Source organism: Homalodisca vitripennis, chromosome 7 (assembly GCF_021130785.1).
Source record: "Homalodisca vitripennis isolate AUS2020 chromosome 7, UT_GWSS_2.1, whole genome shotgun sequence".
Classification (NCBI taxonomy): domain Eukaryota; kingdom Metazoa; phylum Arthropoda; class Insecta; order Hemiptera; family Cicadellidae; genus Homalodisca; species Homalodisca vitripennis.
The window spans coordinates 105,800,214-105,815,035 of NC_060213.1; the positions used below are offsets into that span (position 1 = coordinate 105,800,214).

At 33.6% G+C, this 14,822-nt stretch overlaps 1 protein-coding gene and 1 long non-coding RNA gene across 5 annotated transcripts in view; one reads left to right on the top strand and one right to left on the bottom strand.

Moving 5' to 3' along the window:
• Positions 1–1,714: 1,714 nt before the first annotated feature.
• LOC124366139 (zinc finger CW-type PWWP domain protein 1-like) overlaps positions 1,715–14,822 on the bottom strand; it is a 46,943-nt gene continuing 33,835 nt past the window's right edge. For all 4 annotated transcript variants that reach the window (XM_046822446.1, XM_046822447.1, XM_046822445.1 and 1 more), the window contains 5 exons: positions 12,716–12,912; positions 10,270–10,377; positions 7,345–7,489; positions 3,998–4,090; positions 1,715–2,895 (listed from right to left, as the gene is read on the bottom strand). In XM_046822446.1, the coding sequence (XP_046678402.1) occupies positions 2,378–2,895; positions 3,998–4,090; positions 7,345–7,489; positions 10,270–10,377; positions 12,716–12,912 (1,061 nt within the window). In that variant the 3' untranslated portion in view covers positions 1,715–2,377. The remainder of the gene's footprint in view (positions 2,896–3,997; positions 4,091–7,344; positions 7,490–10,269; positions 10,378–12,715; positions 12,913–14,822) is intronic.
• LOC124366140 lies at positions 2,463–12,467 on the top strand. The gene is made up of 3 exons (XR_006922780.1): positions 2,463–2,592; positions 7,330–7,532; positions 12,257–12,467. It is a non-coding gene; the product is annotated as an uncharacterized LOC124366140 (long non-coding RNA).

Consider the following 14,822-nt stretch of genomic DNA (forward strand, 5'->3'; position numbering starts at 1 on the left):
TATGTTCAATTTCACCTGTGTGATCCTTGATCTCAACAACGCTGCCAGTTGATGTAGCACAAGTGGAGGGACTCGGTGTTATTTCAAACGATGTCTGCTCGTCGATCTCAGACGAAACACGTTTTTTCTTCACGAAAAAAGCTTGAATCGAACTCTGTCTCTTCATTTTAAATGTTTAATGTAGCCTATGTACTTCACACGTAAACTGTCAACTATAAAGTAATCAGATCATGTTTAATAACGCGGACAACAAAACATATCACTTGATAACAGTCACTACAATCACAGCACATATGCATACAGCACTTAAAATGTCACACGGGTGATACGCACTAGACAACAGCAGACAATGGCGTGGTAGTGCGGAAGTGCGGAATGAGGTCAGGTGTGGTGGGAGTGGGTGGGGGGTTGTAGGAGGAGGAGGGTTGCTAGGCAGCGGCGGCCGCGGCGACACGTCATCGTCATATAACGCATGCCTGGCGCTGGCACTACACGAGCGGCCGACGCGACAGTCAGGAGCGTCAGGTTACCTCGCACTCTTTACAGTTGCAACGCTTATTTGCATGCCTTACAAAATATTAGTAATTTCAACCTCTGAAAAAAATATATAATATTGAATATTGTTAGGTATCATAATGTATTCTTAAAATTCCACTATAAAACTATAATACTAATGTAGTCGAAAGTATAGAAGCACAGCTTATTGAAATAAAAATAAATTATCGTATATAAGTTATAATATTTTTTTTTGTGTTTCAAATTTCGGGGGGGGGCTCGAGCCCCCTGAGCCCCCCCCTTATATACGCCCTTGGAGAGCTAATTTGTATTAAACGGTTTCCGAATCCCAATGGTCACAAATTGGAGACGCTCTGTTACGCTAGGTGTAGGAAATAGTGCTGAATCAACTATGAATTTTATTTGTGACAGTGTCTTTGTTTTATAAAACACAACCATGCATACACCTTTTCGTAGTTAAAGTTAACAATGACAAGTTTTTGATTATTTGTGCACTGTTTTTTATCATTTGTGCCCCATCTTAAAATCTACTCTATTGCTTGCGCCCCAAAAATACTATAACTTCTTGCCAATGCACTAAGGAGGCTCTTTATGTACCAGTCATGATATTGGTTTATGATGGTTGTGATCGATTAAGGAGATAAACTCAATATGTTCTGCAGCAGAGTCATCACTTGTGTGTAACTGATATAGTGTTGGATGGTTTGTAATGGCTAAAAACTTGTTAATTGGCAATTTTGCTATAAATTTGCATAAATTAATCAAACTAATTTGATCATAATCGGCCCATCCTCTCACTAAGGATTTTAATTGCATTTCTCAAAACACCCAACTTTTGAATGAGAATTTTCAGAGTTTATGTAATTATATATAATTAGTGATACATTTAAACCTAACTCAGCCAAGGTCATGAATAGCCCCTGATGTCCAAAAATGCAATAATCAAACATATTTTTTAATATCTTTTTAATGAACCTAATGTCACTTTTTATGAGTATTTGTGAAAACCATTTTTTTTGCTCCGTGGGACTTGTTTCTAGATGTAGGGGACCTAATTAGGGAGATGTATAATATTTTCAAATAACCATTTATATTTTTGATATTAACTTATATAGTATGTATATAATAATTAAAAACTTGTAAAATTTTATTGTGTAACACATTTAGGATGAATGATTAGTAAAAAATAAAACACAAATTTATTGAATAGTTTTTATTTAACAATTAAATAGCTTTTTTCAAATTGCACATACCTTTCCATTCAATCACATAGTTAGTTCTTAAGGTACAAAATTATTTGTTATATTATGTAAAACAAACTTCCTAATACAAGTTTTTACGTCAGTCTTAAAAATTGCACATATGTAGACAAATGTAAGTTTGTGGCCATTAGTCACACATTACTTTGAAGAACTAACTTATTCTACAATCAATATAACGACATTGCAAATACTTATTGCTAAATTAATCACTGCAGTAAATAAGAACTCTAAATACTATACTTAAAACTAAAATAGAATAGCACCAGCAGAGTGCTATGACATTTAAACTGAACGTAATAATTTTTAACTAAATGACAGTGGCATTACTATACGACGATTTTATGGTAGAGTTTAACAAAGTACGAAAATATGTTTGGTTTCTTTCTGATGTCTAAACAGTTCACAAAAGATTTAACGATTACGGAACTCTGAGAATATTAACATGAAATTATCTCTGGAGAACTCATACAAATGATAATTGCAACACTGAGTGGATACAATTTTGCATGAACTAAATATTTTGAAATAAATAAAGAAATTTGTAATTATTGATTCTATCTAAAACAACACAAAGTATGTAATAGGGTGACATTTAGAGTTTATTCTTCTGATTCCTGTGAGAAGTCCTGCGACAAGCACAGTTCCGGAACCACAGCATCCTCTGAGCCCTTGGCCAGGAAGTCTGTGATGGTACTCTGCGAGAGTCTGCTGCTCTCCTCCTGCCGTACATTGTCCACCAACACCTGGCTAGGCTCCACAAAGTCAGAGCTTGATTCTGTCATCCTCTCCAGTGTCACACTTTGGCGCTCCTCAGGTACATTGATTTTCTCGCCGGTTTCCTCGCTTCCTACTCCTCTCTCCCCATTACCATGAACTAAATTCTCACTACCAAGAATATTAGTTTCATCTGAATCTCCCTTTGTATCGATTAGGTTAGGATCATTTTCTTTCTTAGATCCTAAATTTTCAACTGGATCATTCCTTGATGCAATGCCGACTGGAATAATTTTCTTATCTTTCTTTACTTTTTTATGTTTCTCCCCGTTTTCTGTTTTCTTGCTATGACTTTTTCTAGTTTTCTTCAACTTGTCAGAGGAGACTTTAACCGTTATTTTGTCTGTAAAAAATGTATGATTTAATATAGTATAAACACTTATTAATATAGTTATCCTATTAATATTGTAAATGGGAAAGTTTGTGGAGGTGTTTGGATGTTTTATACTCAATCACAAAAAACATGAATAGATTTAGGCTTAAGTATAAAAATAAAACATAGAAATATTTGAGTTCTGAAATGCCATCCGTAAATACACTAAACAGTAATTTAAGGAAAATCGATTTACTATTAACAGAGACAAAATTGATGACAGCTACTCGATTCACAGGGAAACAAACATGCCACACAGAGTCACAGATTTTTTTTATTTACACCAAACACAACTAAGATATTTTTAATGGCAGAAAGAGGTATTGGGTTTGTTTTGCACTGATGAGGAATTATGGTACTGATTACTTATATAAAATTTATATCATTTCTTGAATGACCAAATAAATGGGGTGATAAACCCCTTACATGGTAGAAATAATCTTTAAAAAAAAGTAAAAAACAAATTGTACTAAAAGTGTGAGAACTATAATGATACAGAAGAATGTTTAACGTGAAAACAATGACAAGTTTCCTACTCCTTTCCTCTTCAACCATCAGTCACCCATGATCGTTGTCTCTTCTGGCATTGTATTAATATTAAGTACAATTCAAATTGACGGTTCTAGTGATTTGTATCACTGTTATTATAATTAGTTTGATGGTGTGATGGCGCTCAAAACTTCAAGGAATGATCTAACAGTGGAATTACGTGTAAGGTGGTTGCAAATTGTTAAAGACAAATCCAAAGAAGACATTGTTAAGGGATTTTGGATTACTCCATCAATGTTAGATCATCAAGAATAATAAGAATAGGTTTTTTAGGATGGATTAACTAAACTTCACATAACTGCTAAGCAGGATAAAATATAACATAGAGATTCATTTCACAGAGGTTCTTTCAGCATTACAAAATATGGGACACATTTAAATTCAGTGCAACTAACTTTGAATTTAAAAATTTCCACATATAAACTACCATGAAACAAATTAAATTTTGCTCTCAATAATAAAACAAAAATTTAATTTGGTGTCTAACATTATTTAATTCATAAAATATAATAGTATTACTAACCTTTCTTTGTTTTATTTGTAGTCTTTTTATCCTTAACTGTATCTGTATCAGCAGGCTCTTTCAGCTTGTATTTTTTCATCGTCTCTTTGACCTCTGCAATAGAAATTTCAATTGGGTTTTGAGTCAATCGCCGTAATGTTTAATACACAAACAGTTATTAGTTATTGGTGTAAGTATAAGAGAACTATTATTGTTCTGTCACTAATACCATTATGTAATGTAATTAATAGTAACTAGTCATTTGTATTGTTCATGAATAAAATTAAAGAGAATCTGCTATCAAATATCAATGTCGGACTGATCGGTTGGCAACTGTCAAGGGCATGAGGGGAAGGCTAAGGTTCCCTAAACTGTTGTAAACTGTTGGATGCTATTAATAAGTATTTCAAAAGTTATATATATACATTTTTTCATTTTTATATTCAGTTTAACCATTTTTAGTTTTAAAAACGCAAATAAAATTAGGTATGGATGATTAAAGAGCAATATTTTTATTGGGTATTCCATCCAACATGAAGGTTGGGACAAACTGATCACAACCTCTTGAATTAGTTGTGATCAGTTCATCAGCCGCCACGACAAGCCCATGTCTCAAATGCTCGTATCAAAACAGTCATAATTTAGTCTTGTAAATTTAACTGTTCAAGCTTTGCTTATTACTATAAACCCATTAAATTAACATATAAATCTGATAAAACTAACTTAAATCCAAAAATTTACTCAACCCGCTCGTTCTCATTTTAGATGCGTTTAGCTCTAGAAATATTTATTGGCATTCTGAGAACCAAAGGTGGGATATTCCCTTCGTGGACCCCTACTTCTAAAAGTTTATAAGAGTGGGGAAAGTAAACCTTATTATTTTATTGTCTGATAAATAGTAAAATCGGGCAGATAATAAACAAATCAAGAGACATATGAAGTATAAGAAACTAATGTTTTAAATCTAATTCAGTTAAACAGTCACAAAATATCAGTACACATTTAACATACTATATCTTCAATAAATCATATAAAAAAGGAAGGATCTAACTACCACAAGAAATGTTAATCAGTTTTGAATTTTTCAGAGGAATAGCAGAAAGTATAGTGAATATAAACTTTAAATGAGTAATATCTTCTTTTACCTTCACCAATATTTTGTTTGCAATTTATTTTAGAACATAACAATAATAAAACTTTAATCCTGCCCAAAGGCACATGATTTCCTAATTATGTTGTCACATATTTTATTCTGAAATTTACAAATTAAAGTCAGTGTTAGGCTTTATGAGCAACCTTAAAATATTCAAGAACAAGCAGTGAAACAGCTAAAAACAACATTCAAATTGTTCATCTACAATTCGTGGATTCCAAAAACTGTGAAATTGAATTAAGCCAAAATTTGGAACTATGATAATTTTTTAATTAAGCATCTTAAGATTTGTTCAAAAATTACATGTATAAGGAGTTGGATGAATGTTTGCATGAATATTTGTTTACATACTTTTCATGTACTTGAACTTTTGTAGTAATTTTGCAATGATGCTTAAATGTTATAGATACTTAATCAGACTTAACTTCTCATGATAGAAACCCATACAGTTATTAGGAAAAAAGGAAATGCACTTAACTTAATAAGGAATTTTTTTTAAGTTGTAGTGCGATAGTCCCTGACTAAAATGAACAAAATCAGTAGTTATTCAATTGGCTTTACCTTAGAATTGGTTAAATGATGCTTGTAACAGGTCAAATTACGACATTTGAATATTCGCGGGGAATTGGCAGACTGTGACGTCAATGAATCGGCAGACTCTGACGTCAGTGAATCACATGTTGTCGGAATTGAGATTTATTTAATAACGAAGAAATTTATTGAACTTTATTCGGGAAAAGATTTGATTAATTAAAATGAAGTAAACATAACCAAAATTCGTGTTTTACAAAAACATTAAATAGAATTACGCAGAAAAGCCAATTGTGGGATGAATGAATTGTATATTGATGACGTCATAAAGCACATGTTGCTGAAAATTTAAATAAAAAGCTTTGAAAAAATAATAAAAAGAAAATAGAAATACTTAAATTGATTAATTATAGTAAACGTAATAAATTTCGACAATTAAAAAAAAATAATTAAATTAAATTCATTCGTGAAGACGCTGATTTGAACGAGAGAGGGGAAGAGTATTGTTTTGAGTCGGTATCCGTCGTTTTATACGGAGATTCGCTCTTCTACCACCAGACTCGAAGCAAGGAGGTTGTGTTAGTTCTCCTGGGATAGTAATGATCTGTTGTATAGTATATTGAAATTTAATCAAGGATGGGATATTGTTTAGACTTATCAAAGTATTATATTATATTATATTAATTATCAAAGCACTGCAAGGTGAGTGAAGTTATAATATGTGTTGAGAGTGTGACATTTAATAAATTAATCTCGTGGTCACTTGCTTTGACTTTCTTTAAATATCCCTTTTATAAAAAGTGTGGAGTGATGTTAAATTTTGTAATCATTACTTAACATATTTTGGAACCCTGACATACACACAGACTTGTCTCTGGTGATAACACCAGAGACGTTCAAATATAATAATTTTTGAGTAATACCGAGGAAATACAGCTAGCATTGGGCAAGATGGCGACTGATACCATGATGAGGAACATGGTACAACAACGTGCCACTGGTGACAAGGGGCGTACAACTACATGGTGAGTCAATAACTCTAAAGAACTGACTTTCAGCAAATTATCGCAACCAACGTGAAGGTGACTCACAGCAAATTGGCGTTATAACCTGGGACTCTCATCAAATTGACATCACTTCAAATTTACATTCATCAAAAAGGCGCTGCAACCGAGGGACATATATCAAATTGGCGCAGCAACGAGGGCCTTACATCAAATCTGAAATACATCAAATGGCGCCCAACGTGGGGCTCGAACTTCCACAACTAATTTAAGTAGGTTAGTGGTAGCATATTTTAGACTAAGTGAAAATCACTGTTTTTATATAATTGTAAATTGTATTTTCAGGTGTGTGTCTAGAAGAAGTATGACAAATTATTATTAGTCTATAAGTTTGATAACTTTGAACAACCTAGTTATAATATAAATTGGTAAAATTTTCCTGGTAGGCTAATAAAACAAAAATAAGGCCTAAATTAATAATATAAATATGTAATTGCTCAAGATCATTTTAGTTTCATAATGTATAAAATATACTTTGTCATCATTTAGAGCTCTATGATAAGATTCACTCAAACATAATATATTAAAAAAATATAGTGTATCATTTTTGCTTCAATGTATTAGAATTTTGTAAAATATACCCTCCCATGATTTGTTACATGAAGTGCCACACAACTTACTGTTGATCGAGGTCGAGATGGGACCCTTGTACCGAGCTATGAAGCTGTAGATCCTGAGGCGCTCGGGGGTGGAGAGACCGAACGCATCGTCGGCCTGCTCCTTGGCCACACTGATCCTGTGTCTGAAGTCGATTCCTCTAGCTTGCTGCAAGCCACAACCAGCACATGTTTAGATAACACCGAACTTGGTACACAGTTTAACAATTACATTAAAATAAGTAATAACACATAATGTACAAAATTAGTTGTAAACATTTATAAAAAATGAAGAAGTACATAGATAGGTATCCTACTAGACAAAAAGGGAAAATCCATCTACCTATAGTAAAGTCTACTCAGGCTCAAAGGGACCAAGATATACCTGTACAAAAATCTCTAACAAGGTTCCTCAAGAAATAAAAAAATATGGAAGACATAGAAGAGTTTGTCAGTGCTAAAAGAACAGCTTACAACGAGGCCTTATTATTCTGTAGAAGAATTTTTAATTGAAGAATAGGGCAAAAATATATTTTGATGACCACGGTGCAGACTGCACTTTTAGTAAAAAAATTACAAAACAAAATAAATGGCAATTTATTTCCCAGATTATTTTTATATTCCATATACATTTCCAGAATTCCATTTTCTAATTCACTTAAAAACAGATGTGGAGTTCTGGAATGTTGTGTATTAAACATTTCTATGAACATTGTAATGTATAATGTTTTCAATATAAAGTTATTAAAATATAACAACTCTTTTATATTTTAATTTTTACATGGTTTTATGAGAATATTAATACAAAAAAAAATAAAGCTGAGAATTGTTAGTTTGTGGGATAACACTTTTTATTTAAACAGTTTTATGTCAAGATATGTTTACATTATTGTTTATTTACCAACTAGGGTCCCATGGTGATTCTAACTGTAGGATTGTCTGGAACCTTTATGTTGCTGTCAACCTGTTCCCAAACATCACAAAAATGTGTGATAGTCATTAGAATAAGTCCCTGTTTTTGCACCCCAACTCTCCTCACTGACTCATGTTTGTAATCTCATGGGTTCAAATATGGATATTTTCGAGCTCCGTTACATTCATCATTTAATGTAAACAACATTTAATCCTTATTTTAGACTTCGGTATCCAATATTTACGATTATGTTAAGTTCACACAAGTGATATAATAGTTTTCAATGCGTTCTCTAGCAACTGGTTAGGAAAGCAAACAAAAACATATCTATATGATTCAAGTGAATCCATAATGGTAATTTTAATGTTTCAACAATTCCTAATGTTACAAAACTTGTCATTACAAGTATTGAGATTTTCCATGAATTCTCATGGTTTGGCTGTAAAACTTTCAAACTGTTTGCTAGCAAGCATGTAAAGAGGAAAGATGAACATGTGTACAAAGTTCCCGGTAATTAAATGTATTCTGTAGTTTTGGAGATTTCATGATGAGTCACTCAGTGGTATTTAGCGATTATACAGACTTTTATTTAAATGAAGATTAAGAGTGAGAAAGTGCTAGGTAAATTACTGCCATTTCCACAAGAGGTGTTTGGAATATTGTTCTGGTTGTTTTTTTAATTACCTGTACAGATACCTGTAGTGAACACCAAATAAACGACCCTATTATGCTCAAAGACAATGTGGCTCCTTAATGGTAGCTATTTTAATGTTGCTGTTTTGTAAATTTAAAAAAAATTACAATGCCAATCAACATAAATGGAAACAGCCATGGAAAAACTGAAAATAGGGGAGAAAAGGAATGATGGGGAAAGACCTGATACCCACACTACTAGTCCCTTTTAGTTCACTCAACTCCATCATGTGACTGAATGTGTGCAGCTCTGGTCAGACCCAAACTTACACAGAAATCTATACTCTGAGATGACCAGCTTTAGTACTAAATATACAATTCTCAATGCACGTATAGACAGGGCCGTACACAGCGTTGGTGTGCCCCGGAAAAGATATTCGGCAGATTCCATCATGTCCCGCCACCACACCTCTGTCACACCACTTCAACTCCCCCCCCTCGTTATCCCATTGACAACATTTTGTTAATTTGATAGTGATAGTAATTCAATATATATTTCTAAAAATAAGTATGGACGAAATCTTATTAATCAGGCCATTTCGACCATTGTTTATAATTAATTTATTGAACTCTAAAAATGTATAATATTTAGTATGTTAGTTGTCAAATTTAAATTATTTTTTAGATATTAATGATTGTGAGAAAAATGTTTAAAAGACGTGCTTTTATAATTTAATTTTTATTATCTCTTGAAGATAATTTGTCTTTCATATTGACATTCCAGTTATGATTCATCAGGTCAGACCAGAAGCAAGTGTTGAGGTATTTGTTGTTTGATCACAAGAACTATTATTGACTTTTTCACTTGAATGCATGATTTAAATAAAGATAATCAAAATTGTCACATTAAAAGTAAAATTATTTTAAAAGTAATAGTCACAGTTTCTTCAAAATTGTGATGAATGATATTATTACAAATTTAGCCTATAATAGCGTTATAGTAATTAGATTGAGCTATCTCGTCTGTCGACACTGTCCCAACAAATAGGCCCGTACGGGCCCCGGTAAAATTGGTCTGTGTAAGATTAGCAAAGTTTGCACAGTCATAAAATTAAAAACACCTCAGAGATTTTACAAGAATCCATATTGTTAAATTTCTTATTTGTAGGCTTACATGTTTATGGTTACAGATTTTAAATGTATTAAAATAAAACTAGTAAGTATGTGTAGATTTATAATTTAAATTTTTTTATTTTAAGAGAAAATAATTGAAACTATTTATCTTTACATCCTTCAATAGAGGTAGACGGGCAGTTTGAAATACAGAAGGAATGCTAAAACCTTATTTCAAGGAATTTACATTTAATCTAGGCTATATTATATAAAATGTGCCAAACAGTTACCTGGGCAAACCTGTTGCCATGGAATCTCTTGTAGGCAGTAATGTGCTTGACATCAACCCAGGCTCTGGTCACAGCAGCCTCATCAAAGAACACCACGTGGTAAAAGGTCTGCAACGAAAGGATTCAATTTTTAAATAGATTCCAAGCTAATTATTTTGGAAAATATAACTGTGCTCAACTTAAACTGAACAATGTTCATAAGAGAATACTGTAGGTTTCAAACTATTAAAACCACGAACTTCAATTTCATTATTTTTAAATTATGTAAATATTAACAGTTTTTCATTGAGAGTATAAATGTTTACATGTGATAAGATTGCTGTTATAAGTACTATTTGGAAGAAATATACAGTAAATATTTGTACTAAGTTGTTCAGTTTGGTTGAATTTAAACAGTTCCTCAGAAGTTTTGCTGGTTACAGCATTGTTGGTATAGTTCTTAGTGGTGTCGACAACTTAATTCGAACTTTCACCTCCCAGAGGTCTTGATGGTACGGAATACCCCCCAGAAGAAAGAAGTCCCATGGAAAATATTGAAAATATGATGCCTCAAAACAATATTTCTGTGCATTTCTTAGATACAGAAAAATATCATAGATATGTTTTATCATCAATACAAAAAGTGCTAAATGCTATTTCAGTAAGTTCCGCTTCAAATCAAGCACTGGGTTTTGAATACGATAACTTTGTTGAGAAAAAGTTTCAGATTACAGGCCTGTCACAAATAATACTATCAGTAAAGTAAAATTACAAATCCAATTGATAACTGTTGGATGCTGTGTATTTTGTTTCCTCATGTATACACATTTCTAGCACAGCAACACAAACAGCAGATAGTTATCATTAACCCCTGCATTTATCAGTAAAAACTGTTTCACCACAAACCAGGAATAATGCACGTAATGTCACCTAAGTGCATATACCTATCACATCTAAGAAGACCCAAAGACATTTTAAAATTTAGTTCAAGTATAAATATGTATCTAAATATAATGTTGTTGGAGATTCTTATTAATAACAACATTAATGCTATTAGATTCTTTTGATTTCTTTAGGTTCCTTGCTCAACAGCTGTCTTAAGTTCTTCGCAGGGATATTTTGCCCATATGGATAAATGTAAAAATGACCACTACTGACAGTAGTAGAGTTCTGTCTCCTACACTGACTGGTATGGTACTTGAGTGGTGGTACCCACTATGACTTAACAGCCATAATAAAGGGTGGGCGGCACAGCTTTTGAAAGCTTTTGTGAAATCCGTTTTAACATCTCACTCAGATTTACAACTCAGATTACAGAGGAAACTCTCTCTAGTGAGCAAGAGGATCACTTGAGCACGACCAAGCAAGGAGATTTCCTCTCCAGGTAGCATAAGCTACAAGTGCTACGGTTGCATCAACACATTTTGACAGTCCAAAATTGCTGATTTTTCAGTCAAACAAGGCTCCTTAACTTACAACATTAAAATCACAACTTTTTTCTTTTACAGCTTTTAATGTTTTAATATGGTTTCTATAGGTGTAGATTTCACTTTAGAGGAAAGAAAAAAGTTGCAGAAAGCAAAATTTAGTACGTAGATAAATGTTCTAATACAGCGATGACATGCTTAGCCAAAAACAGTTAATGCAGTAAGGGTTGCAATGCTTTTCTGGTGAAGGAACCATGACTTGTTTATCCAAAACTCTGGTTTCTTCCTTTTACCTCCTTCATGAAGCGGAGATAATCTTGAAGGTTTTAAGGCAATAGTCCCTGTTCACTGTTTGGCCTTCAAGCACTTAATTCGAACAAGATTCTATTAATGTAAAAATAGCAGTCACCAACGTATTGAATATCGATTGTGGCAATCAAGCCTTCTTCATTCTTCAAACTAACCATAAACCATATGTGACAAACATTCATCACCATACAACAGTTTCAACAAAGAATGAGCCTTTCTAAATTTCACACAAATTTTTAGTTGTTTCAAAACACTTAGCATTTTTTCAACAGGTAGCTGATCTATGGTCGACACTCAAAGGAGAATCACAGACCGACTGAGAGGTTCACAGATGGTTCACTGGTGGGAATGAAGAGAAAACCTGTCACACGATTCTGTGGTGTAGGGTTTGACCCTGAGACCTAAACTAAATGTCTGACTAAAAAATCAGTCCTGTTATCATCAGACCTTGTACATTGTATGGCAATAAACTAAATTACAATAAAAAATAACTGAACAATTAGAATGAAAATATTATCATTTTGACTATAGTTTTTTTATTCTTGAAACATCTATGCTACATCAGTATGGAATTTATACTCAATTACTGATATAGCTTTGAATTCAACTACAAAGCTATATCAAACAACCTGTCAATAGTCTCTAGTAATTGGTTGTGCTCTACACAAAATTCTGCCATGCACACAAAGGAAATACATAATCCGTCACTTCACGAGTTGTCGGTCACTCACCACTGTCTCAAAGTCATTGGCCAGCCAGTAGTACTGTTCCAGGTCTGGGTCGTCGTCCACCATAGCGGGCCACCAGGGGAAGCCCGCCACCTTGGCCCACACCAGGGACCCGGCTGTGTGCTCATTTGCGATCAGGTCCGCTTGATCTTCTGGTGACATCTCTTGCTGCTCGCACAGGCAATCGTTGTACTTCGGATCTGCATGCAAAACAGTGAACTATGAACCTTGCATTAGTGCTCTTCTTATAACTGGTGTAATTAATACATTGTTTATGATTTTTTTAGCAATAATATATAATAATGACTGAAACTGGAAACAAGCATGAAAAGCTTGAAAAGTTATTGATTCCACAAGCGAAGAAAAAAAATTCAGCTCAATCAAAAAGTTGATTTCACATTCAGATTACCGTGATGGAAAGATGTAAATATTAAAATTATATTCAAGTAATTACTATTAGGTAAATTTACATTAAAACTCTGCTGATTGGCCATAGAACAAGTTTTAAAACATCTTCCCTTCAGGTTACTAATACTTAACACACACAAACAGTTTAACCTGTTGGCGAGTGCGCACGTCATATGACGTTCCCGTGTAATAGTTATTAAAGGAGTGAGCCGTTTTACCTTAACTAACCTCAAAGGAGTAAGGGTAAAAAAATTGAATTTTTTTACAAAAAACTATTTAATTACTTGTAAAAACACTGTTTATAAGGTTAAATTATATTTTTGAGCATTTCATATGTTCTTAGAAATTTTTTTGCGTATGAAAATTTTGAAAACAAGGAAAAATGCAAAGCGATACTTCACATGAAGAACATTCATAAGACGTGTCCTTTCGCCGTGACGGGGCCTTGGTTGTGTGCATACATACGTAGCAGGGTCTTTGAAGTTTCCTCTTGCGGCTTGAACTCTCAGGTAGTGGGCGGGGGAAATGGCGACCGGAGACGGGAACAGCTGCGTCGTTGTTCGGCGCTATGTGGGCTTCTAACAACTGTCGAATTAGATTCATGCGGTAGTCCATGATGTAAATCTTTACACTAGGGTTAGTTTGTTTCATTTTTTCTCTGTAGATGAGATAGGCATTAAAAACTGATATGTCTAATAAATGCAAGAACAGCTTGACATACCATTTTATAGTTTTTCTTGTTGTGTCATTGAACGGAACCATCATATCGGCTCGGTCCACGGCTCCCATATTTCTGTTGTAATTAACAACACATAAAGGCTTCACTTGATTTCTGGCTGTTCTTGTATTTACTCTTACCATTTCATGTTTGTCCACAGTTGTAATCATGGTTACATTACGTTTATCACACCATCGAACTATAAGCATATTATCATTATGCCGCAGCTCAACATCTCCTTTTTTCATCTTTTTCGTGAGACATGGCACATTTTTGCGTTTAGCATTCAAAGTGCCACATGCTCCTGTATTTTTCTCATATAGCCATGAAAACAGATCTGGACTGGAATACCAGTTATCCATATAAACTGTGTGGTTCTTATTCAAATATGGCCTTAGAATACTTTTGATGAAATGCCATCGTTACAACTGTCTTCGTCAATATTTGTACCCTTACCGGTATAAACTATAAAGTCTAAGAATACTCCGGTTTCACAGTCACACAGGACGAATGTTTTGACACCAAATCGTTTCCTTTTGTTGGGAATATATTGGCAAAAAGATAGCCTTCCCTTCCAAAGCATGAGGCTCTCGTCAACAACTAAATTCTGGTATGGCTGAATTAGTGATCTATATTTTCTCCTCAATGTTTCTATTACTGTCCTAATTTTGTATAGCTTATCCCCAGAATTAGAATTTATGTTGTCATCAAAGTGGATCAAGCGCCTCAAAAGTAGGTATCTGTCTTGAGAGAAAATCTTAGAAAAAATAGGAGTTTCTATCAGTGGATCACTTGACCAATACTGTTTTATTGTATTTTTTTTGCAATGTGACATCAGAAGGCTGGTTGCTAAAAAGCAATAAATTTCATCGGGATTTGTTTCCACCCATTTGTGAAGTTTGGAAAACTCAGTGAGGACACCTTTAGTGCTTTCAAAATAGTATTTGTTTGTCTCGGCTGAAATGTGGGAAACAAAATCATAGT